The 27,248-nt window shown below is 31.9% G+C and overlaps 3 protein-coding genes across 3 annotated transcripts; 2 read left to right on the forward strand and 1 right to left on the reverse strand.

The window, feature by feature from the left end:
* The first annotated feature begins 304 nt into the window (after positions 1-304).
* Positions 305-2,546, forward strand: LOC8282560 (glucan endo-1,3-beta-glucosidase 12). Its single transcript, XM_015723102.3, has 3 exons — positions 305-463; positions 549-1,865; positions 2,355-2,546. The coding sequence occupies exons 1-3, from the start codon at positions 406-408 to the stop codon at positions 2,387-2,389; spliced, it is 1,410 nt and encodes a 469-aa protein (XP_015578588.1). The 5' UTR covers positions 305-405; the 3' UTR covers positions 2,390-2,546.
* A 5,157-nt stretch (positions 2,547-7,703) lies between these two features.
* On the reverse strand, positions 7,704-8,141 carry LOC125370645 (secreted RxLR effector protein 161-like). Its single transcript, XM_048376938.1, has one exon. The coding sequence runs from the start codon at positions 8,139-8,141 to the stop codon at positions 7,704-7,706; it is 438 nt and encodes a 145-aa protein (XP_048232895.1).
* A 9,236-nt stretch (positions 8,142-17,377) lies between these two features.
* On the forward strand, positions 17,378-19,610 carry LOC8282561 (clathrin coat assembly protein AP180). The gene has a single exon (XM_002525290.3). It carries the CDS (start codon positions 17,570-17,572, stop codon positions 19,472-19,474), a length of 1,905 nt encoding a protein of 634 aa, XP_002525336.1. The 5' UTR covers positions 17,378-17,569; the 3' UTR covers positions 19,475-19,610.
* The last annotated feature ends 7,638 nt before the right edge of the window (positions 19,611-27,248 follow it).

Consider the following 27,248-nt stretch of genomic DNA (forward strand, 5'->3'; position numbering starts at 1 on the left):
ACTTCCAACCACATCTGGACACGTGTAGAAAACAGAGGCCAATATTACATGGGAAATGATGCAGCCCAAGAGTAGTAAATCAGAGCATTTAACAGTCCACTAATAGAACGGTCGAGTTTTATGGGGGCCCCACGTCGGCTTAGGTTTGCACTAATACTGTCTGTCCTTCATACATCGTGGTTTGTGCAAGCAAGCGGCTCTCTCTCTCTCTCTCTCTTCCTCATTCTGGCTTTTGTTCTTGTCATTGTCTGACAAAGTGGGTCCCTCCCCAACCAAACCATCTCGATCTGATCATCAAATTACACACACCTTCACATCTTTTATATACACACAAAATCCCTCACTCTCTACCACTCACTCACTCACTCATTCAACTGCTCTGCAGTTCCTCCACGAACCAGAGCCATGGACCTTTCTTTCATCTCCTCCCTTCTCTTACTCCTTTCCACTTTCACTTTTGCAGGTAATTTTCTTTCTTTAGAGAACTAAAATACAGCTTCTGGCTGTTTCTATTGCTAATGTGCCGTGCATTTTTTCTTTTCTTGCAGATGCAGGGTCAATCGGAGTAAACTATGGAAGGATAGCAGACAACTTGCCTTCAGCTACTAAAGTAGTCCAGCTCCTCAAATCTCAGGGTCTACAGCGAGTCAAAGTATTCGACGCTGATCCAGCCGTTCTCAAAGCACTATCGGGAACCCGAATCAAAGTAACCGTCGACCTGCCCAACGAGCTTCTTTACTCTGCTGCCAAACGCCCCTCATTTGCTTTCTCTTGGGTTCAACGGAACGTCGCTGTTTACTACCCTTCCACTGAAATCGAAGCCATTGCTGTGGGAAATGAGGTGTTTGTTGATCCACACAACACTACAAAGTTCCTTTTACCTGCAATGAGAAACATTCACCAAGCTTTGCAAAAGCTTAACCTTGATTCTGCTATTAAAGTCTCTTCCCCTATTGCATTAAGCGCTCTCCAAAACTCTTACCCTTCTTCTGCCGGATCTTTCCGACCCGAGTTAATTGAACCCGTTTTTAAACCCTTGTTTGATTTCCTCCGTGAAACTGGTTCTTACCTCATGGTCAATGCCTACCCCTTTTTCGCTTACGAGTCTAACTCTGATGTCATTTCATTAGACTACGCTTTGTTTAGAGAAAACCCGGGTGTTGTGGATGCGGGTAACGGGTTGCGGTATTTCAGTCTCTTCGATGCTCAAATCGACGCCGTTTTTGCTGCTATGTCCGCTTTAAAATATGACGATATTAGCATGGTTATAACGGAGACCGGTTGGCCGTCAAAAGGGGACGAGAATGAGTTAGGCGCTAGTGTACAAAACGCTGCCTCATACAACGGGAATCTCGTCCGTAGGATCTTAACTGGTGGTGGGACCCCTTTGAGACCGCACGCAGATCTGACCGTTTATCTCTTTGCTCTTTTCAACGAAGACAGAAAGAATGGGCCCACATCAGAGAGAAATTATGGACTATTTTACCCTAACGAGCAAAAAGTTTACGACATCCCTTTCACTGTAGAGGGCCTAAAAAATTACACGGACAGATCACCTCCGGCTACTGCTGGCCAACAGGTGGCGACTCCGGTGAGCGGCGGCGTGTCCAAGAGTACTACGGGCAACACGTGGTGCGTGGCGAATCCTGATGTGGGGAAAGAGAAGCTGCAGCACGGTCTAGATTATGCCTGTGGTGAAGGAGGAGCTGATTGCCATCCGATTCAGCCAGGTGAAACGTGTTACGATCCCAACACAGTTGAGGCCCACGCGTCGTTTGCTTTCAACAGTTATTATCAGAAGAAAGGGCGGGAAATGGGTACCTGTTACTTCGGAGGCGCAGCTTACGTCGTCACACAACCACCAAGTGCGTATCTTAGCTTTCGCTCTTATTGTTCGCTAACGTGAGCATGCATAGCTTATGTTAAGAGTAGTAGCGTATTATTATCATTACTTGATAGATTTTGCTAACATGTGCTGCGGAGTGTGTGAAAGCTGGCCCTGGTCCCACCATCCTATGGGAGGGGGGGACAAACAGTGCATGCCATGCCAATGTCAATAAGGGTGGCACGTGACCGGTCATGATGTGATGGAGAATCTTTCTCCATCCTGACGTGTCTTCCACTTATTGGAAGACAATTCTTCTCGCTTTTTTACGTGACACAGGAAATTCTGCTCTTTGTTAATAATAAAAGCAACTAAAGATTTAGAGTTAATGAAAAAGAAAGGAAGTCAAAATGTTAAAAGACACGTTATGTCATCAGTCATTACTTTGAACTTTATTAGTTATATTTTAAATTTTTTATTAAAAAAATATTTTATTTTATACTAAGAACTAGTGGTTTCTTGTTTGCAGAGTTCGGGCAGTGCGAGTTTCCAACAGGATATTGAAGAACAGAAAAGGGAAGTCCTGGGAGTGGTTTGGCAAGTGAAATTTTTGGGGGTCTAAATGTGTATTTAATTAATTGTGCAGTAGTTGGAAGGAGTTGTTAGACAATTATTTTTAACTACATTTTATTGTAATTAAGAGAAAAACCCTTTAGTTTAACATATAGTTTTATCTATTATCTACAAAATGTCTTATGTTGTTAGTCCCTTTCAGGTCTTTTAAGGCATATATATATATATATATATATATATTTAAGAAATGGATAAGATAGATATGTTAATTCAAGCCGGTGGCAGTAAGCATATTACTTGAATTGAGATAGAGACTTGTTTGGTTTGTGCAAAATGAGATATGATTTATATGTTTAAACTAAGCAAAGAAAATTACAATTTGTCAATATCAAAAAATATTGACAAGCTTATGCAAATTAGAGAAGGTAATAAATATGGGTTTTATAACAATTAAATGATCATTGGAAGTTGACACCTACAAATGAGAAAAGCTTTCTCTACAACTAAAGAATCTCTTTAATATAATTCCCACCATACGGTGGCCAAACATTTAGTGTCGGAAGTTGAATTTCTTAGTCTGATATATACCTCTTTATTTCCTCTAGCTTAACAACTCACATCTAACTATATCTATCAATTAGAAATAAATAAATAGAAATTATTGTTTCATTGTATTTTATTTTATGTTGTAATTTGAAATGACTTTAGGTCATGAGCAAGTCAATTTTTTATGCAACTTAACTGAATATCTCTGCTAAGGTTCTTCCCGTCAGTTTTCTATTCTGTTAGAAGTCATTTATCTGCTAAGATTTATGATATGTCCCTTTGTTGACATCATCTTCCTCTACTGACTTTTTATTTCTCATTTATTCTTTTTTTTTTTTTTAATAAGGATATGTTTGGCATGGTTTTTATTTTGGATTCGAATCGTGCTTACAGTGTTTGCGCTTGATCCTTCAGCACTGTTTCGTATGATCTGCATTAGCCCAGCTGATATAAATTTTTTTACATTATACTTTTCTCTGTAAATGTTAATAATTTTAATTTATTATTTCTTACTTAAGTTATTACTAAAGAAAATGTATATAAACTTCTAATTCATTTATTAAATTAAAATGAAAAGTAAAATTTTGAGTTTCTAAATGTAAAGATTAATAATTATTTTTTTTTTATAAAAAGTAACGAATCTAACTTGTTAAATCAATAATTATACTTTTAACCAATATTAATCATCGGTATAGTTTTTAAAGACTAAAAATAACAGCATCTGTTAAAAAAGAAAATAAATGGTTGGATCTTAAATATAAACCAAACCACAATGGTCCTTATCACTCCAAAAAGCTGACCTATTAAAATTCACTTTTCTTTAGAGGTCGATCCCATGTGCCACAAGGTCCACATACTCTTTCCATAATTTAATTAATCCATACGTAAAATTACTTAGACAACAAATGAATGTACATGTTTGATCTAAATGTACATTAATATGTTGATTAGCCATGGTTAAAACTCGTAACTTGTTTTACATTTCCATTTGGCAGGTTTGAGTTCTAAATCACAAGACTCTAAAGTCCATGCAGATTATTTAATTGAAAAGTATATCTTAATAAAAAGAAGAGTGGATCAGACCATATATAAGGTGAAAACAAGAAAAAAAATGGATACAAGGGGAAAGCACAGTTTAAATGCATTTTGGTACTTATTTCATATTCAAGAAAACAACTGTTAACATATGATCTAAGCCTTTTCTCTTTTCCTCAACAGAGTTTTTGTCTCCTTGAATTTTCTCGAATAAGATGAGGCTTCCTTTTTATACAAGTGATGCTGTAGTCCCAAGCTTTTCTGTTCATATATAATCTAGTTCTTACTCTAAAAGGAAAGAGATAAAAGTGAAGACTTTTTACTGGCTACGACAGATATTGGAATAGTTTTACATGGGGCCTTAAACAATAACAAGAGTTCAGAAAATACAAAATGAAACTCATAAGAAAAGAAATTCGAATCCCCTGGCATATATATATATATATGGAGAAAGGGGGAGAAGAACAAAGGATAGGGTGAGAAAGTGGTGAAGCACCCAGTATGTTTGTTGATTATATATGTGGGAAGAAGGGTATGTTGATAATAAGTTTCAATTTTCAGAAGAGATTCTCCTTGCCTCCCTCCTATCTCCATTATTACTGCACACTCACATGTCGCCCACTTCTGCCTCTTATTTTTTATGTTAAACTCTAACTGCGTACCCACCCCCCCCCCCCCCCCCGTATCCAGCCACTTGCCGTTTCTTGGTTTCCTCGCATAGTTCATGGCCGTACAGATAATTTCTTAGACATTTACTGATGTGAATTAACCATGAATCACAAGATACAAAGTTAGCCGAATGACTGTTATATTACATTAACTTAACTTGTTAACATGAGAGAGGAAAGTCTAAGGAGATTCAGTTACCCAAAGACACTGCAATAGTTATGTATGTATACAGGTTACAGTAATGAAAAGGAAAAATAAAGATGATTATTATGAACTACTAGAAGACTTACGGCCTGATTCGCTCTACTGTAGCCGACAGTTGCTATTGATAGTGGGTAACCAGTAGCTGACAGCTGATGGTTAGTAAATAAAGATCATCTGCTCTACTGTAGCCGACAGTTGCTATTGATAGTCGGTAACCAGTAGCTGACAGCTGATGGTTAGTAAATAAAGATCATCTGCAACAGTTGTTATTCATATATTTAATTATCAATATAAATGTAATTATTTTTTAATTAAAGTGTCACATTTATTTTATTTTTTTTAAAAAAATTTATATATAATATAATTCACTATTAATAAATAAAAATCATCATTTTAAACTTATTTTTGTAGTAGTAAAGTTGATTCATAACAATATAAAAACAAAAAAAAAAATTGATTGGAATATTTAGAAGCTATATCTAATAATAATTTATTTCAAAATATCATTTTTTTTCATTTGTTTTTCATATTTTAAAAAATTCTTATATACACTAGAATAAAAGAGAAAAGATGTAACCTTTAGGTTTTTTAATTTAGGATTTAAGAAATTAATAGAGTTGTTAACAAGACGCTCCAATTTGTAATAGAGTAGTTATTCACAATTTGAAGCTTGTAGAAAATACAATGGCTAAGAGTCCTAAGAACTACGAGCATCCTCCTAAAGAATTACCGAATACGATGGAACAACTATGCCAAATAGCCTCTTAGACCAGAGAAAATGTTGTAAAATACGGTAGGTTGATAATGCAAATTGTAAAACAATAATGATAGATTAGGAAAACAAAAATGGAATGTGACTTGCAACAAATGAATTCAATCACAAAATATATAATAAATTATCTTTAATATGGTATTTGGTCAAAATCCATAATATTTATAGAATTCATTTACGAAACTAAAATTGATATTCTTTAAATAGAATGAAAGTTAATTTAGTATTTTATATAATTAAATTTGTGTGAAATTAGATATAGCTAAACTAAATTCTAATAAAATAGATAAAATTTTCAAATAAATTTTACATTAATATATCAATATATTCAATAACATCAAAATATCTCTTTCAATTTTATTATTTCTATTTTATTTTTTCTTTTATGTCTTTTTTTCAAATAAAATAAATTTTTTGATTGATTTCAACCAACATTCAAGTTGATTTCAACTAACTAGAGTTAGCGACCCTTTAGGACTAAATGTGGTTTGTCTCATGAGTATCACATGCACTTAACTCATAAACCTTCTACAGGCGGTTAAGAGTACTTTCTTATAAAAGTTGAATTTAAGTAATGAGATAATTATAAATTTAATATCTTAATTTCTTTATTTTTTATTTCAGTACTTGAATTATTTTTTTATTCAATTAAAGTGTCTGAATCTGCTAAAATATGTATATTATGATATCTCTTACATATTTTATAAGTTAAAGTAATAATTTAACTCAATTTATACATGAAATAACTTAAATATTCTTACTCATCATGACTTATAACCTTTTTCCATTCTTTTTTTTTCTTTTTTTCTTATTTTTCTGGCTTTCTTGTTAGATTAAATTATACACTTATACACTTAATCTAATCCTTAATATTTTTCTAAAATTACAAGAAACATCTATAATTAGCTACAATATCACAATTACGAATTAAATCAACACAATTCTATTAGGGTTCTAAATTAGTAACACAAACATAATATATGAAATATACTTTGATCCATTGCTTGCTTGATACTAATTCCTTAAGCATAATTGTTCTTCTCTCTAACCTTCTTGCTTTAAATAAGCCTCTTTCAATGGTGCAAAGCTTAGCTTTTTTTTTATGGTGATTCTTTTTAAAGCAAATTCTTAAAGGAAAAGAATATGCTGAGCCAAAAAAAAAAAAGGAGGGCAGTTACTTGATACAAAAAAAATAACCTCTCTTTAACCTCTTCTATATTTAATTAAGTAACCACCCCACTTACCAATAATAATCATATAATTATATTATTATATGGATAGTGTAGGTAGAGACAAGGGCATTATCCCAGTGGTCCAATTCATAATTAACTAATAACCATTATATTAGTTCATTTAATAATAGACCATATATTTAATTATGGGTCATTAATATAAGATTATAATAATAATAATCTTACGTTCTCCCACTTGACCCATAAGATGATTTCGGCATTTAACCATAACTGTAAACGCGCTCCTTTCGTTAAAATTATCAAAATCACCAACTTTAAATGAATCTAAACAATTGAATCATGGTAGTCACAAGTCATTTGATCGACAAGATTCCTTCCATGTTTCACAAATTGTTCAATCCGTATAACTTTTATTAATATTATTTGAAGAATTTCATAATCTTCAACTTTTATATGTCATACTTTAAACTCTTCATGTACATAACAATACTAATGACATTATAAAATTATTTGCAAGAACAACATTAATTGAATTCATAAGTGTTAAATAAAATATTCAAGCAAACATTCACATGTATATGTTAATTGAAATCAAGCTAACAAGGACTTGTCTATAATGCCCATCCTTTCAACATGGCCTGTAAAAGCTATGGTCGGCCCATCCCTTAGTTAACGGATCCGCTATCATTAGGTCAGTACCTATATGCTTAAACGACACTCTATGTTTTTGCACCTCTTCTTTAACCAATAGATATTTCAAATCCATGTGCTTAGCACCCTTAGAATATCTATCATTCCTTGTAAAGAAAACAGCTGTGGAATTATCACAATATATTCTCAACTGTCTTTCTATACTGTCGACAATACCTAACCCTGAGATAAAGTTCTACAACCACAATGCTTGAACCGTGGCCTCAAAACATGCCACAAATTCTGCCTTAATAGTGGAAGTAGCAATGACATACTGCTTCCCACTTCTCCATGAAATTGTTCCTCCTGCTAATTGGAACAAATACCTAAATGTAGACTTTCTAGTCTCTACACAACCAGCATAAACTGAATCCGAATATCTAATTACTTCTAAGTGATTTGATCGCCTTAATGTGAGCATGTGATCCTTAGTGCCTTGTAAATATCTAAGTACTTTCTTTGCAGCTTTCCAATGATCCAAACCAGGATTACTTTGATAACGGCCTAACATTCCAACAATAAAACTAATGTCTAGTCTAGTGCATGTTTGAGCATACATAAGACTATCGATCACTGAAGCATAAGGAATGTTATCCATTTCTTTTCTTTTCAAATCATTCTTTAGACATTGCATTTCGCTAAATTTGTCCCCTTTCTAAATTGGAACCTTACTTGATGAGCAACTTTCCATTCTGAATCTCTCTAAAATTTTCATTATGTATCCTTCGACAATTCCAACAATCCTTGTGATCTATCATAGAATGTTTCTATTCCAATCACATATGATGCCTCACCCATAGCTTTCATTTCAAAATTACTAGAGAGATATTTCTTTACATCATGTAACATATCCAAGTCATTTGCTGTTAAGAGTATATTATCAACATATAGTACTAACATCATGAACTTGCTCTCACTAACTTTGATATAGATACACCGATCAACAGTGTTCTCTACAAAACCGTATGACATAATGGTATCATTAAACTTAATGTACCATTATCTAGAAGCTTATTTCAAACCATATATTGACTTCTTTAACTTACACACCATACTTTTACTACCCGAAGAGATAAAACCCTCAGGTTGATCCATATACACTTCTTATTCTAAGTCACTATTAAGAAAGGCGGTTTTCACATTCATTTGATGAAGCTCTAAGTCATAATGAGCCACCAAAGCTATAATAATTCTTAAAGAGTCTTTCTTCGATACCGGAGAGAAAGTTTCTTTATAATCGATGCCATTTTTCTGAGTATAACCTTTGGCGACAAGTCTGGCTTTATATCTTTCAATGTTGCCTTTAGAATCCCTTTTGGTCTTAAAGACCCATTTACATCCAACTTGCTTGGATCCTTTAGGCAACTAAATCAAATCCCAGACTTTATTGTCATCCATCGATTTTAACTCTTCTTTCATAACACTTAACCACTTTTTAGAATTTTCACATTCTATGGCTTCCTTAAATGAAACTGGATATTTATCAATGCTTAAGTCACATTCATGTTCAAGTGAATATACCACATAGTCATCCGAAATTGCCGGTCTTTTATCCCTTACAGACCTACACAATACCCGTTCTTGTGGTATATTCTCCTCATTTACGACTTCAACATTTTTTATTGGTTCATTGAGAACATTCTCTACTGGTGAGTTTGGAATACTCACTTGTTGTTCTTGTATGTTGTGTGATCGTGATACAACATAAGGAATGACAAATCTAGAAGAGATATCAAGTGTTGGATTCTTTTCTATTTGAATATCTTGAATATTCACCTCTCGTGGTTTCTCACTCCCACTATTCTCCCCATTCTCAATGAACCTTGCATTACCATATTCAACTATTCTTGTTGTATGGTTAGGACAATAAAATATGTCGCCTTTAGACTTTTTCGAGTATCCTATGAAACAACCACTAATGGTTCTTTCGTCAAGTTTCTTTTCATGAGGATTGTAAATCCTCACTTCTACTTGACAACCCCATACATGCAAATGCCTTAAGCTAGGTTTCCTTCCTGTCCACGTTTCATAAGGTGTTATGGGAACTGCCTTACTAAGAACCCTATTAAGCAGATATACTACCGTCTTTAATGCATGCATCCATAAAGATAAAGGTACATTATTATAACTCATCATGCTCCTAACCATATCCATAAAAGTACGGTTTCGCCTTTCATTTATACCATTTTGTTGTGGTGTACCAAGCATTGTATACTGTGCACAAATACCCCGACTTTCAAGAAATTTTGCAAAGACATTATCCATTTTCATCATATTTTTCATAATATTCACCACCCCTATCCGACCTCACAACTTTCACTTTTCTAGCTAATTGTCTTTCAACCTCATCAATAAATACTTTTAACATGTCTAATGATTGAGACTTTTCATGCAATAAATAGAGATAACAATAACATGAATAATCGTCAATAAAAGTAATAAAATACTTTTCACCGCCCCAAGACGGAATATGAAATGGACCACAAATGTCAGTGTGTATTAACTCTAGCAATTTAGTACTTCTTATGGCTGGATTCTTTAATATGTGTTTGGTTTGTTTACCTTTGATACAATCCACACACACATCCCAATCATTAAAATCTAGTTGAGGTAAAATTTCACTTTTTATTAACCTCGTTAACCTTTCTCTAGATATGTGACCTAATCTTTAATGCCATAAGAAAGCCAAATATTCATTATGTGCATTATGTTTACTACCAATATTATGATCAATATAAAACAAAGATTTAGTAAAATTAACATCAAGATTGACACGATATAAACCATCCACTAATGTACCACAACCATAATAGTACTGATGTTTATACATCGAAAATCAATCATTACCAATCTTAAAATGAAAATTACAATCATCCAACTTTGAAACAGAAATCAAATTTTTGGCACATCTAGGAAAATAGAGACACTTTTCAAGATCTAGACGACAACCGGTGTCTAGAATCAATCTATACGTCCCTATTCCTTCTATTCGTGCCTTCATTTTGTTGCCCATATAAAGGAACTTTTCAATTCTTTTTAAAGTATGGATTGAAAGGAATCCCTGCATTATATGTGACACATGAGTAGTGGCACCAGAATCTAACCACCAAGTATTATTGGGCACTTCAATTAAATTTGATTCAAAGCATACAGAACAAAATATTTACCTTTCTTTTCACTCCATGCCTTTCGTTTATGGCAATCCCTTTTGAAATGTTTAGGTTTCTTGCAAAAGAAACAAATCTTCTCCTTTTGGATTTGACCCTCATTCACCTTCAGACGAGTCTTACCCTTGCCTTTCTGTTTCTTTCCTGGCTTCCCTTTGCTGCTACTAGCCTCATTATGAACAGAAAGATGGATGGTGTGATCCTTCAACGTCCTTAATCTCCCTTCTTCCTGAATTAGTATAGTCTTGATTTCCTATAAGTTCCACTTCTCCTTAAGTGTGTTGTAGTTTACTTGGAACTTTCCAAATTCAGGAGGAAGAGAGTTGATGATGAATTGTACGAGGAAGGACTCACTCACATCCATTTCCATTCCCTTAAGCTTGGCGGCTAAGTTGGTCATTGAGGTTACATGATCATGAATTGGTTTCAACCAATCAAATTTCTTTATTGTCAGCTCACTCATTAGAGTTCCCACAATAGACTTATCAGCAATGTCTGATTGTGAATACTCCTTGATTTTCTTTATAAAATCCTTAGCACAGTCTATCTTGGGAATCGACGGCTTAACATTTTCTGCCATGATCATTCTCATCAAGTTCAATGCCAACCGGTTTGATCTTTCCCAAACCTCATAAAGAGACTTTTCACTTTCAGAACTAGTCTTAGTAATTTCAGCAGGCTTTCCATCAATAACCAGAGCTAGGTCTAAATCTATTACGCCTAGTTGGAACTGAATCTGCTCATTCCAGTCGGCAAAGTTCAATCCATTGAACTTGATCAATCCATTCCCCAAGGCAAACATGTTGGTCATAGCTACAAACAATAATACATTCTCACTTATTTAATGTTTTGAGTTCTTTACATCGGATTCAAACATATAACAATAATCTACATATTTAAGTTCACCTTTAGGTGATTCTTAAATATATAACATTAAACTATAATAATTTAAGGAGGAATAACTTTAACAAATAATCAAGCATATTCAAATAAATATGTATGTTATTTTTGGATATACACCCACATTTACCAAATATGTTAATAAATTCCTTTCATTTTTATTAATTATAATCAATGGTTCATCTTTGGATAACCTCCTAGATTTATAATTAATAATTTCAATTATTTCAATCATAAACTTTTATGTCATTATTTGATTATAAATAATTGAAATATATTTAAATTATTTAAGTAGCCTTTAAAAGCTAAGTCACTTTGGTGACTATAACTATTACTTAAACACAATGTCATATTTTAAGAATCTTTATAAGTTTAATCACTTTAGTGACTATAATTTATCTTAAATTAATCAAATCGGTCACTTATATTTGATTAAATAATAATTTTTTTTAATGACAATTAAACTCAAGAACATATAAATTATCAAAATTTCTATAATTCAATTAAATTTTAATTAAATTAAATTTGAATAAAATTTAAACAATTATGCAGAAATTTGAATATTTTAATTTCATCCAAAATACTTTAAATATAATTTTGATTTTCTTTTATGAACCCTAATCTTAATGTAATTTAATTGTAATTGATTAGGCTCTGATACTAATTATTAGATTAAATTATAAACTTATACACTTAATATAATCCTTAACATGTTTTTAAAATTACAAGAAACATCTATAATTAGCCACAATATCACAATTACGAATTAAATCAACACAATTCTATTAGGGTTCTAAATTCAGTAACACAAACATAATATATGAAACATACCTTGATCTATGGCTTGCTTGATGTTAATTCCTTAAGCGTAATTGTTCTGTTCTCTAATATTCTTGCTTTAAATAAGCCTCTTTTAACGGTGCAAAGCTTAGCTTTTTTATTTTATGGTGATTTTTTTTAAGCAAATTCTTAAAGGAAAAGAATGTGCTGAGCCAAAAAAAAATAGGAGGGCATTTACTTAATAAAAAAAAAATCTCTCTTTAACCTCTTTTATATTTAATTAAGTAACCACCACACTTACCAATAATAATCCTACAATTATATTATTATATGGATAGTGTAATAAACTTTATTGCATAATTTAATGAAGGTAGAGACAAGGGCATTATCCCAATGGTCCAATTCATAATTAACTAAGAACCATTATATTAGTTCATTTAATACTAGACCATATATTTAATTATGGGTCATTAATATAAGATTATAATAATAATAATCTTACATTTCTTTCTTTCTTTTTATTAAATCTTCTTTCAGCAGTAAAAATGTTGCATTAGATTTTTAAAAATTTAATTTATTTTCTCAAAAAAAAAAAGAAATTTACTTATAATCTTTATTTTTAAGAATTATCTTTTTCTAAAAAACATATAATACTTTTCTCTTTATTCTTTATTGTTTTAAGATGAAAAATATGTTTTATTTTCTTGAGGTGAATACAATAAGCTAAAAAATAATAAAATGACATAACTTTTTTGTATTTTTTATTTGAATGCACGAGGGAAAAAGTTTTAACTATTTTTTTCTTTTAATTTCTAGAGAAACAAACATTTTTTAAAAAAAAAAAAGATACTAAAAATGGATAAAAAAAGAAAAAATATATATTATATTATATTATCAATGTAGGCTTTTGTTTACCGAGAGTTCGAATCCCTCTCTTTCTGTATCTTTATCTAATTCACCAACATTACCGACCGCCGCAATGTATAGAATCACATAATAATAGATATCTTTATTTCAATATAAACAGTTAGACGTCTCTTTAATATAGATTTTTTACAGTAATTTCTGTGGTACAGAAAATATTGTAAAGAATGGACAAGGAAGAAAATATATGATATATGAATGGGAGAAAAATCTGCCAATCAAACTCTTACCTTGGGTCTCATTACTTAGGCGACAAGAGCACTAAAGAAGAAGCTCGTGAATGAGTGTAGGGCCACATCAGCAGTAGCAGAATTGTACTAACCTACCGCCTGTGACTTTTTCAGGGCTTCGCAGTAGAAGAAAAAAGACCCCGATCAAAATGCTAATGAAGTGAAGGTCCTCCTTACTTCATATTAAGGAGGGTATTTAAGTTAATAAACTTCTCAAAATAATTATATTGAGCATTTTTAGCAGATTAAACACTTAATTGAGTAAAAAAAAATTAGATACTAAAATAGAAAAATAAAAAAGTTTAAACACTGTATTTATGGTTTTTTCTTAAGTAATTTATAAAAATTAGATTTTCGTGAAATTCAAAAAGAAAGAATATAAACAGTAAATAGGAGATTTTGAGATAAATATAGATAAGTATTTTAAATATGAGTGTATTAAATATTCTTTTCTAAATGGGTTTATAGGTATAAGCAAAAAGGATGGTCAACAATTAAACTTTTAACAGTCATCTAACAGCTAGTGAAATGAATTTAAAAATAGCGTATGACAACTGAAACCATCTAATGGATATATAAAGAACAATGAGCTGACAGGGAGAAAGAAAAACGTAGTCCCCACGTGCGAAGGAATGAGACAAGGCATGCGCATGTCTGATATAGTCTAACAAAAACTCAATAGTCCTAATTTAAAGCCACTATTTATAAAAATACTTTTTTTTTTACAACAATAATTAATATTTTTATCTCAGAAAAGTCTGCGCAAATACGTTTTTCTAAGAATCTAATTTGCAAAAATATATTCAAATTAAATACCCTATAATCAACTAAAGGTTAACTATATAATTTTTAAAAGCTAATCCGAGAAAAATAGTAAATGAATAAAGAAAAGAAATATAAATCAATGAACAAAATTAAAATATTAAAATATATGGATTAGATTTCTTATTTCTAATATAAATTCATTATAAAAAGATTGTATTTAATGGCGAAAAAAATTGAAGTAGAAACTAAAAAAAGATTAACAGTTTAAAAAAAGAACTAAAGATAATTTTTTTATAGAATGGAAAATCAACCAAATGTTAATCTAACATAAATTATATTCATCTTAGTATCAAGCCAAACATCACAAAAGAAAAATCATTCAAAGTAATTATGCAATATTCTAAACTTTTTCGACTTACTATTGGTAATTTAATTTCTTTTTTCACAATTTACTTGGGTGTTAATAAATATTTGAACCCCTAAGCATTTTAATTAGTTAACTATTTTATTATAAACATGTGTGTTATTTTATTTTAATCTTTAGAGGGTGTTTGGTTGAAAAGTTTGATGCAGCTGATAGTTGTTTCTTACTGAACAACTATTTAAAGCGGTTGGTAAAAAAAAAACAGTTGATAGCTGATTTAGTATCAATCAGCTGCTGATTGTATCAGCTGTATTTTAGAAGTTTATTTTTATAAATTGATAGCTTATTTAATTTTAAGTTTATTTAAATACCATTATCTTTTAAAAACTTATTAATAATAATATATTTTAAGGTGATATCATATAATTAAATTTTTATATTTTATAATAAATAATTATTATTTTAAAAAATATTTTTAATAGTTAAATAATTATAATATTTATAATTATAATATCTGAAATTAGAGATTTTCATTAGGAGAATTTAAATTTAAATTTCTATGTCTAAAGTAGCTTTTATAAATATTTTTAATAGTAAATAGAATTAAGCTCAAGAAAACTAATCATAATATTTTAATTATTATAATTGATTTTTATTAATTTATATTATTGAATATAATAAATAAAATAAAATATTATATCTTAAGTAGTCATTTAGCATACTAATAACAACTATTAATAAAATTTTACTAAATTTTTTAATTTATCAGCCATCAGTCACTGCCAACTATTTGTTTCTCACTGAACAATTATTTAAAGCGGTTGATAAAAAAAAAATAGTTGATAGCTGATTTAGTATCAATCAGCTGCTGATTTTATCAGCTCTATTTTAGAAATTTTTATTTTATAAATTGATAGTTTATTGATTTTTTATTCGTTTAAATACTATTATCTTTTAAAAACTTATTGATAATAACTTATTTTAAGGTGATATCATATAATTAAATTTTTATATTTTATAATAAATAATATTATTTTTAGTAGTTAAATAATTATAATATTTATAATTATGGTATTTGAAATTAGATATTTTTATTAGTAGAATTTAAATTCAAATCTCTATTTCTAAAATAGCTTTTATAAATATTTTTAATAATAAATACAATTAAGCTAAAGAAAATTAATTATAATATTTTTTATTTTTATTAATTTGTATCAAATATGATATAATAAAATAAAATATTATATTCTAAATAGTCATTTAGCATACTAATAACAATCACTAATAAAATTTTACCAAACGGTTTAATTTATCAGCACTAACTATTAGTTGCATTGATCAACTGAATTATGATGTATTTAATTTATTATATTGTTTTCATGTTTGTTTGAACCTAAATTAAAAAAATATTTAATAAAGCATATTTGATTAATAAAATCATTCTAAAAATTCGGGTGTCATTAATTAAGAGTTTAAATTTTTTCATTTAAATTTGAGAAATAACAGTTTTAGTCTTATTTTATAAATTATATACATTATATTAAGAAATTGGGTTGATGTAGCGGTATTATTTTTAAGGGCTTAAAAATAATTCTAAATACTGTAAAATATTCACTCGGGTCCTTCACTCTCTCTCCCCCATACCAATCCCCGCCTCTCTCTCTCCCTCCGTTTCCTCACCGTCCGGCCACGTTCAATGCCAAACCCCTACCAGGTGACCTCGACGTCATTAGCCTCTTGCCACCTCTGGTCTCATTGGAATCGGCCAACAAATGGCAGAAAAAGGAGGAGAAAGATTTTGCCGCCGTTGACTTTGATTTTTCAGTAGTGCCGGCATCATTTCACTAATCTGGCATCGGAAATGGTTGCTCGACTACAAAAACCATCCGCTTGAGTCATAGATATAGGAACTAACAAGTGAAAGAAAATTGAGGAGGTTGAAATTTGGTTCTTTCTGAAAAAAGCGTAAAAAAGTAAAAATGTAATAAATCGAAACACATATATTTTTGCAAATATTTTCCAAAAAATGGCATATGTGATTGTAAATTCCTTTAAAATATACTCAAGGTGGAATTCTCCTTTTTATGTATGTCATTTTTGTATTGAATTGTTATTCCATCTATAATTCTGCTGTGAAATAGCAGCTATAAAGTATGATGTTTCATCCACGAATGAGTTTATCTAGAGTCGCCCAACCCAGAGATAATTCCATGGGTAACTGAGTTTGGACTAGGGACAGGAATTTGAGGCAGGGTGGTCTTAAGGCACCGCCCACCATGAATTGAGAGTTGGCCCATAGTATTATTACAGACCAAGCCCATTACTATCTGTTGCGTGGAAATTAAAAACTTCACCTCTTATCTGGGCATCATGCATCAATTTGATCAAGAAAGACACGTCTCTTCTTGACATGCAAGAATGCTAACTTGATTTCTTTTTGTGATACGATATGCAAACATGTATACAAGAGACAAGAACATACCTACACGAGATGCATATTTATGGTAGATTGTTTATTTTAGGAGTTTATGCAGCTTAATATTTGTCATTACTTTGCTGTTAATTTACGCACCATAATTTCCTGCAAAAAAGGAAAACAAACAAACAGACGAAACATTGCGCACCATAAAGCAAGTAAATCATGAAAAATAGCAACCCATTTAGAATGACTTAGTCAACTAAAATCACAAGGTTTGCGAGGAATTTAAGGACTTCAGTTATGATCTTTTATCATCCATTACAAACAAACCTACTTACATCACTCCTTTAAAAACAAACATATTTTCATCTTTTGAAACTCTTTAAACCAATTTTAATTACCCCCAACATAGAAAACCCTTTTTGTTTTGTCACCCACCTAATTACCCAAATTTCCAAAATCCAAGAAACTCTTCAACAAGAGAAATTGGGAAACAATAATTTGTTATTGAACATGCCTAGCAAGCTAAGGAAGGCAATTGGGGCTGTAAAAGACCAAACCAGCATCAGCCTTGCCAAAGTTTATACCAATAATCCATCCAAGACTAATCTTGAAGTTGTAATCCTAAAGGCCACAAGGCACGATGAAGCTCCTATTGAAGAGCGTTATGTTAAAGAAATACTCAACCAAATCTCCTCCGGGAAGGGTCAGGCCGCTTCTTGTGCGCAAGCCATTGGCCGGAGGATTGGGAAGACCCGAAATTGGATTGTTGCACTCAAGTCCCTTATGCTTGTTCTTCGGATTTTTCAAGATGGGGATCCTTACTTCCCCAGAGAAGTCCTCCATGCAATGAAACGTGGTGCCAAGATTCTGAATCTGTCAACCTTCCGAGATGATTCTCATTCAAGCCCTTGGGATTATACTGCCTTTGTTAGGACTTTTGCTCTCTATCTTGACGAACGCTTGGATTGTTTTCTTACAGGGAAGCTTCAGAGAAGATTCACTAACAAGAATAGGCGAAACATCCACCACAGAAACCGGACTGGAACTGATCCAGTGTGCGAAATGAAACCCATAATGTTGCTTGATAGAATCTCTTTCTGGCAGAAATTGCTCGATAGAGCGGTTGCCACTAGACCTACGGGTGCAGCCAAGGCAAACAAGTTGGTTCACATTTCTCTATACGCTGTAGTTCAAGAAAGTTTTGATCTCTACCGTGACATTTCTGATGGGCTTGCTCTCCTGTTAGATAGTTTCTTTCATTTACAGTATCAATCTTGTGTTAGTGCTTTTGAATGCTGTGTTAAAGCAACCAGACAGTTTGAAGAGCTCTCTTCTTTCTACGACTTATGTAAAAGTCTTGGTGTCGGAAGAACATCTGAGTACCCAAGCGTGCAAAAGATATCGGAGGAGCTTGTAGAAACATTACAAGAATTCTTAAAGGACCAAGCTTCTTTCGCATGTAATGGTAGGTCACCCCCTTCGCATTTGCTTCTTCCATCTCCACCAGCCAAAGATGCAGCTTCAAGCTCCCAAAGGTACGATGCCTGTGAGCTATATTTGGAGCCAACAGAAAGGTATTTAGGGAGGTATTCGGAGAGAGGATCTGAATTGAGCTCACGTCGCACTTCGTTGGAGGATCTTATGAGTATCACAGACGTAGGAACAAGTTCTTGTACCTCAATGGACAGGTACTTGGAGCAGTATGAGAAACAATCTTCAACTGATCAAGACATCATCAGTGTCACTGATTCTGGCTCGTCTCGTTCTCCTTCTCCTCCGCCCTCATTGCCTATGAGTACATCAAATAGCATGTTAGATCTTGTTTCTTTAGAGGACTGGCCACCAGAAGACGAAAAGGACGAACAAGAACAAGAACAAAAAAATTCAGAATTGGATTCAGCCACAGGTTGGGAGATTGTGTTAGTAGAAACTGCTGCAACCCAACCAATACAAGCATTACCGGATGCAACCAACGGATTCGAGCCTCCAGTGGAATTTTTGTTTGATAATCATCAAGAATCGACAGCAACAAGTGTAACTAATGGATTTGAGCATTCAACTGCAAACAATATCTTTGATCAAGCTTCTTTGCCAGAGCATCATTACAATCCATTTCTACAAGATACACTTGAAATCCCAACTATTGCAACAGCTGCTTACGATCAACGAGTATATCCCATCGATGATATGTTTCCAGTGGCTCCAACATTTCAGGCTGCAGCCCCAACCTTCAGCGTGCAGAATCCTGATGGGGCATTGCCATTCCCTAATGAAGATGATCCTTTTGCACCATCCCCTATGACAATTGCCAATATTCATGGACCTAATGGTTGCATGGACCAACAGATTCTATTGCAGGAACAACAACTTTGGCTCCAAAACCAGGATAAGATAATTGCAAAACATATGGCTTGATTTTCGAATCATTTGTAAACTCTCATCATGTAATTATTATTCAGTTTTAAGGATGACCTTTCTTTAATTAAACTTGATATACTTGTATGAGAAAAATGACTGCGATTTTATAACTCGATTACAAATATTAACAAAACAAATGTTTGTTCAGAGATTTTGGGGAACAAAGCAACAAGCAGATTTAACTTGGCACTTCCAGAACTCATATGGAATAATAAAGAATTTTCTTCAACTTTGCGAAGTATTGTTTAAGCTGAGTTGTTTATATCGAATAACAGAAGCCAAAATGCTAACAATATTGCATTCTGAGAGAAATAAATGCATTGGATCAAAGAAAAGAAAAAGAAAACATTGTAATTTATATTCTGTATTCAAATGCTCTCGTAAATCCTGGCAACTAATTGCAGCAATATGATCATCGTTGGGTAATGATTAAAAGAATCTATTGGAAAACCATATTTATCTATTTCAAAAAATATTAATTGATATTTCTTCTCAACTGGGGTTCTGGTTGCTTTCTTTCATATCCTAATATGTCTCTGATCACGATAAGAGTTGTTTGTTCTAAGAACAGCTGAATTTGTTTAACATAGTCAAGGGTGGAGGCATGTTTCCAGGTAGAATATCTCTGTTATTAACAAGAGTTGGTGTTGGTGTAAAATATCTGCATTGGAGGATTATCATTGTGCATTACAATGATGATTAATGCAAACAAGCATATCATTTTAGTTGCTTACATGTCAAAGCATGAACTCAATCACACATTTGCTTGAAATTTCGGAACTAAGGTTAACGACAATTTTTTTTTTCTTTTTTCCAGTTTCCATTGATCATAATAACAGACAACAAAAAAGATTATCTAAACTAAGGTTATTATGATGAAATTAGAGAATATACTGGAGGAATGAGTTGTTAAATTTTTTGTGTTAGCATTAACATCAATGTTGGGGAACCCTTTTTCTCTTTTTGGCTCCATCAGGGTTCGCACTTGAAACCTCACTGATACGGAAATGACTCTAATGCTATTAAGTGAAAGCTCATTGATCACCAATGTTGATGTTTGGTGATAAAATGTCTAGAAAAATTTATTATGGAGGCTTGGTATATATCTCCACCTATATACAAAATCAATAGATAATTGACACAGATACATTAGTTTTAAATGATGGAGTATTTGTCAATCATTCAATACCGAAGTATAAAATACTTATATATACGTATTAATCTCCTATTAATTATGATTTATGCACCAACCTTATATAAGAGTTTTCTAAATATATCATAAGCATCAATTATGTCTATCACGAGAACATCAATTATGATGTCACCTTTGTTAAAAAAGAGGGAGAAAAAAGGCTAATTACTAAGCAAGGCATATGTTTCTAGTATAAACAAGGCAAAATCTGTTATTAAACTTTTGAACTTTTCTGTTTTATTTTATTAAGTTTTTGAAATTTTTATTTATTTCATTGAGCCATTGTATTTTTATTTTTGATTTTATTAAGGACTTCTTATACATATTTTATAAGATTTTGTTATTCTATTGAGCGTTAGAATTTTTATTTTTACTTTGATTAAGAACCATTAAATCTTCAATATAAACAAAAATAAAATATAAGGGCTCAATAAAATAAAATAACAGTTAAAGGATTCGATAAAATAAAACTGAAAAGTCCAAAGACTTAAAAAGACATTTTAGCTATAAACAAAATATAGATATGATATTTCATATGCACTTTGGAAACACTAATTCTTTTAAGTATACTTACAGTGGCTGACTGGAAGGTTTCTTCTTGAGGATAAATCATTTGGCATTATTTGACACTCATTTTTGCAGATTGTTGCACTCTCTCGTGTAGATTCATTAAAGACCTTTGGTTTTTTTCCCTTGCAAATTCAAGAACACTTTTTTAATGCACTAATACATTTTGATGAGAGAACTACTTGCCCCCTAAAAATATATGAATAATGCTAACGTAATATTTTATCAATATCATCACATAAAAGCTTTAATTTGCTTGTACAAAAGTAGAACATCTAAATTTCAAAATTAAGCCATGTCAGAGAGAGCTACTGTTCTGCAAGCACATTGTGTAGCAAGATATACTTTATTCTTATAAATTGCAAAATTTCTTGATGTTTCTTTTCTTTTCTTCTTTCTTTTACTTTCTGTGGACGATATCGTCCGATTAGGTTGCTCCCACATAAGCTAATGAGGGGGAGGTGGATTGTTTTTGACAAAGATAGCTTATGATATAATAAGAAGTTGTAAAACATTATTAAGTAGGAAATAATCACCATAGCCTACGGAATCAGTCAAGTTCAGCATTGGCAAACATAGGGCATATTTTTATACTCACACATATCACCCGATGTATGAAATTTATCTTAAAGAGCAAAATAAATCAATTATTTAAATTATTAGTTCCCTACAAAGTAAAAGAAGAAATTAGTGAAAGAGTAACAAAGTTGTAGTCTAAAAAGCTTTGAAAGAAAAGGAATATTTCTTCTATCAAATGGTATTCAGTATAGCATTTTAAATATTTAAGATATTAAATCACTTTTTTATTTTTATAGAGGACCTGAATCCTATGTAATCTAGAGAAATGACCTTTAATTTATGAATTGCATCTATAATCGAAAGAGCATTTATAGAAATTCATTAAGGTATATTAAAAATATAACAGTAAGTTTTGTTATAATTATGTTATTCACTAGAAAAAGTAGATTGGTGGAAGTTTTACAGGTACCATGTGCAAAAACTGCAGGCAGGGGATCATTGCTTCTTTGAAACAAAAGTTGTTTTTTCCTTAGTAAGTTTGATCTATCAATCTCAGTTGGTGACCAAATGGTCAAGATTAACTATGAAAGTTGCGTAGTTGTTTTTAATCGTTCTTGTAACTAGACTTAATCTTATTGTACATCCATTTACTTGTTGTTTTTAGTAGTAAAAGTTTGTTACAAAAGTCAAGTTAGTTTTATTTTTCCGCCCACTTTTGTAACTGCCTCACATATACTCCTCAGCTATAAGCTGAGTATATAAGGCTGATGTGGATAATCATTAGTCTCTTAAGCTTGTAATCTTGATTTTTTTTGTATTCTCTAAAAGCTAATGAAGTTCAAAATTACTTTTCTTGAAATGGTATTAGAGCAATCTTTTTAAAGCTTCCAAAATTTTATTTTTCTTTCAAACATAAATTACTTTTTTAGAATGGCAAATAACCAACAAACCAATCCTAAACTAGAATAAAATCAAGTAAGTCCATACTTTTTACATCCAAATGAAAATCTCTTTCTAACTCATGTGTCTACTGTCTTGACAGGGAAGAAGTATCATTCTTGGGCCAGATCGATCAAATGGCCTTAATTTCTAAAAATAAGTTGAAGTTTATCGATGGAATACTACTAACCAGATGAAGATGATCGTTGATATCCTATTTGAGAGAGATGCAATAATATGGTATATTCTTGGATAACAAAATGTCTCAGTCATGAAATTGCACAAAGTGTTATGCGGATCAATAATGTCTTGTCTACCGATCTGTGTAAAAGCTTTATGTTTGAGTATTGGCCCTCCTCTCGCTCTTCTTAAACTACCCATTCGATCGCTTTCAGGAAAGGAGCATTGCTAAATATATGGATTTGTCGAGGTGCCCAACATTCCTGACTAGTGGATGTCTAGGTGTTCCCAAAGATGTACTTTTGGTGTTAAGAAAAGATTCCACTAAACCATAATCTGGGGATTCGTTTTATCTTTCATATGTTAAATGTTAGTGTGCTGAATTCACGACTAGAGATAGTACATTCTGGGTCGATCAAGGAAGGTAGCGTATATGGGTACTTGGGATTAAGTAGAGCATAGGTTCAATAACCAGGCTTATAATATGTGGAAGACCTGAAAGACGGATTCTCTCAAGGAGAGACTTTTCGTAATCCAGAACTTCAATAAGAGATCTATGCCTTTAAACAAGGTTCCTTAAGAGTAACTCAATATTATACTAAGTTGAAAAACAATTTGGGATGAGTTCTTGAACTTAAGACTCATTCCAGTCAGTTCTTGTATTACAAAATGTAATTGTGGAGATGCATTTAAGAAATACCATATGAATGATTAAACAATTAGATTTCTAAAAGGTTTTAAATGACAGTTTTAATATACTACGATCTCAAATGATGTTAATAGATCTTTTACCATCTATTAATAAGGTCTCATATATGGTTTTATAGCAAGAAAGGCAAATGAATATTCTAAAGCAAGAAAGTATTATGGAATCTAATTTCTTCTTTGCAGGAAGAGGTTCAACAGTTAATGATAGGCATAAAAGATTTCATAAATACAAAATATATTAAGCAAGAAACCCATATGTACTCATTGTGGTTATACAAGTCATACTATGGATAAGTGTTACAAGAAACATGGTTACCCACTTGGTTATAAACTAGGACCAATGCCTTCTTACAGGTTTGCAAATCAATTTGATACTACTTTTGATTCATCCAATGCTAGAGTTTACAATGAGTTTGATGCAAATCAAGAAAATAAATTACCTCAAGATTATTCTGGCAATTGCAATGGGTTTTCTACATTCTTGGATTCTTCCAATTCTGGAAATTTGACAAGCTTCGCTCTTAAACAACAATAACAACTTCTTACACTACTTCAATCAACCAACCTACATTCGCTTGTGCTGATTCATCAAACTACCCATCAATTCAATATTGTATCAACCAATTTTAATCCCACCTTTTAAGACAGGTAAATTTTTCTCTTGCATTGTTACTTGTTTAGTTTCTTACAAACCAGGAAATTCTAATTTGAATGATGTATGGATATTAGATTTTGGTGCAACAAATCATATATAGTATGTTCACAAAATTTTTTTACAAAATCAAAATATGTTTCACATATTTTTGTTAAGTTGCCTACTAGTAATCAAGTCAAAGTTTCACATACTGGAGATGTCATTTTTTCAAACTCTTTAAAACTCACAAATGCACTTTATGATCTGAATTTTAATCTCATTTCTACTAGCAAGTTGGCAGAGTCAAATTCTTGTCAAGTTGTTGTTAGACCTAATGTTTGTTTTATCTAGGATCTCGAATCTTGGAAGATGATTGGACTAGCTAGAGTTCAAAATGGTTTCTATTAGTTCTCTTTCTTGTCAAATTCTCTACCTCAACATAAATTCAATTCTATTTCTCTTTCTAATATTCTAAGTTCTCAGCAAGCTGCTTTTATTCATTCTTGTAATCTTTGGCATTATAGATTAGGCTTAATTGCAAAATAAAGTTATTACAAGAAATTTGTTCTGACATTAAAATCTCTATGACAATTGTGACAATTGTCACTTTGCTAAACAAAAGAAACTTTCTTGTCCTCACAGTACCTCTTAAACACATGCATGTTTTGATCTTGTTCATGTTGATATATGGGGACTATTAGCTATTAAATCTCTTTATAGTCATTCTTACTTCCTCTCTATTGTTGATAATTTCAATAGATATACTTGGTATATCTAATGAAATTAAAGACAAAAGACAGAATTTTAATTCAAGCTTTAGTTAAAATGATTGAGATACAATTCTCTACTAAACTCAAAATTCTTCAATCAGATAACGTCCTGGAATTTAACATGATTGATTTTTCCAAGCTAAGGGTATATTGCATCAAACATTTTGTGCATATACATCTCAACTGAACACATAATAGAAAGAAAATACTAGTATATTTTAAATGTAGCAAGATCTTTGAGGTTTCAAGCCAACCTTCCTTTACAATTCCGGTATGATTGTATATGTCATGCAGTTTATATTATCAATAGACTTTCTTCCTCTGTCATTGATAATAAAGCTCCTTTCCAAATACTCTATCATACCCCTCCTATATTTTATCACCTTAAGGCCTTTGGTTGCTTGTGCTATGTATCTATTGTTAGTGTTTACAAATTAAAATTTGATCCTAGAGCACACAAATGCATCTTTCTGGGTTTTCAGTCAGGCACCAAAGATTACGAAGTGTATGACTTATATAATCATCAAGTTTTTGTCTCTAGAAATATTATCTTATGTTCAGCATCATTCATCTTCTTCTTCAAACTTAGTCTTTCTCTCTCTTTCTTCTTCAAACTCATATTCTCTTTTTCCCTCAAATTAAACCTACTTGTCTTTCACATTCCAATATTGAGAATTCTAGTACTTATGCATACTGATTTAAATGGTTTTGCTCATTCTTCACAAACATCTAATTCTAGCTCCATTTCACACTCACAGTTTTTCTAAAAATGCTACATTATTACCACAAACTGTTGCAATACTAGAATCTGACAATAATCTAGCACCAAAAAGATCAATAAGACAATCTAATTCTATTCTTTATACTACACCACATCCTTTGTCTTATGTTTTATCGTATGAGCACCTATCTCCTACCCACCAAGCTTTTTCTATTCCATTACTATCCTAATAGAACCGAAAAACTAATAAGAAGCCATTAAATTTCCTTGTTGGATAGAGGCTATGAATGCAGAACTCAAAGCATTACAAAATAATCATACATGCGAACTTACTTCCTTACCACCTTCTAAACAGACGATTAGTTACAAATGGGTGTATAGAGTCGAATATAAAGCTTATGGTTTTGTAGAGAGGTGTAAAGCAAGATTGGTAGCTAAAGAATACACTCAATAGTCAAGTGTTAACTATCTTGATACATTCTCTTTAGTAGCCAAGATTTCCACTATCAGTTTATTTCTTACTTGTCTAGCAATTTATAAGTGGCATCTTAGCAATTAGATATTAACAATGCCTTTCTCCATGGTGATTTACATGAAAGGGTGTGTATGGATTTACCTCAAGGCTTTCATTCACAACATCCTAATCAAGTTTGCAGGTTAACTAAATTACCTTATGGATTGAACAAGCAAGTAGGCAGTGGATTGCAAAGCTAACTATTGCTCTCCTTGCTCAAGGCTTTATTCAAGACGTTGTTAATACTTCCTTATTCATCGAGCATGTTAACTCTTATTTCTTGGCAATCCTAGTTTATGTCGATGATTGTATTTTAGCTAGTGATTTTGCAAATGCTATTCATGACATAAAATCTTATTTGCATGACACCTTCAAGATAAAGGGTCTGGGAACTATTAAATTATTTTTTGGATTTTAAGGTAGGGAGGACAAAATCTGATGTTTTTCTACCCAAAGGAAGTATGCTCTTGATATCCTTATTGATATAGGATTTCTAGGATGCAAACCAGCTACAACATAAGTGGTAGCTGCTACAAAGCTGACTCAACATGGGAGCTCTCTTCTTCCTGAAAGTTCTATGCACAGAAGACTTGTTGGTAGAATACTATATCTCACAAACACCAGACCTGACATTTGTTTCCCGGTGCAACAACTCTCATAATTTTTAGATAGACCAATTGTTGTTCATCTTGCTGTAGTAAATAGAGTGCTAAGGTACATCAAAGCAACTCCTGGTCAAGGTGCTTTCTTTTCAGCAAGCTCTTCTTTGCAATTAAAAGCTTTTTCAGACTCAAATTGGGCAACATGCCCATATATCAAAAGATCAATTATCGAATATTGTATTTTTCTTGAAAAATGCTTGATTTCATAGAAATTAAAGAAGCAACTAACAAAAAGCAGATCTTCTTCAGAAGAAGAATATATGGCCCTTGCTATAGTAGCTTGGGAAGTGCAGTGTCTTATTTACCTTTTGCACACCCCTCATCTCACTCATGCTATCTTATATTATGATATTCTCTCTGCCATC

The sequence above is a fragment of the Ricinus communis genome, chromosome 7 (assembly GCF_019578655.1).
Source record: "Ricinus communis isolate WT05 ecotype wild-type chromosome 7, ASM1957865v1, whole genome shotgun sequence".
Classification (NCBI taxonomy): domain Eukaryota; kingdom Viridiplantae; phylum Streptophyta; class Magnoliopsida; order Malpighiales; family Euphorbiaceae; genus Ricinus; species Ricinus communis.

What these genes read in the sequence shown, in the direction of transcription:
- LOC8282560 (XM_015723102.3), top strand. Translation starts at nt 406, where the DNA reads ATGGACCTTTCTTTCATCTCCTCCCTTCTCTTACTCCTTTCCACTTTC. An exon ending in TTCCACTTTCACTTTTGCAG is followed by an intron (nt 464 to 548) that starts GTAATTTTCTTT and finishes CTTTTCTTGCAG; the next exon opens with ATGCAGGGTCAATCGGAGTA. An exon ending in CGTCGTCACACAACCACCAA is followed by an intron (nt 1,866 to 2,354) that starts GTGCGTATCTTA and finishes TCTTGTTTGCAG; the next exon opens with AGTTCGGGCAGTGCGAGTTT.
- LOC125370645 (XM_048376938.1), bottom strand. Translation starts at nt 8,141, where the DNA reads ATGCAATGTCTAAAGAATGATTTGAAAAGAAAAGAAATGGATAACATT.
- LOC8282561 (XM_002525290.3), top strand. Translation starts at nt 17,570, where the DNA reads ATGCCTAGCAAGCTAAGGAAGGCAATTGGGGCTGTAAAAGACCAAACC.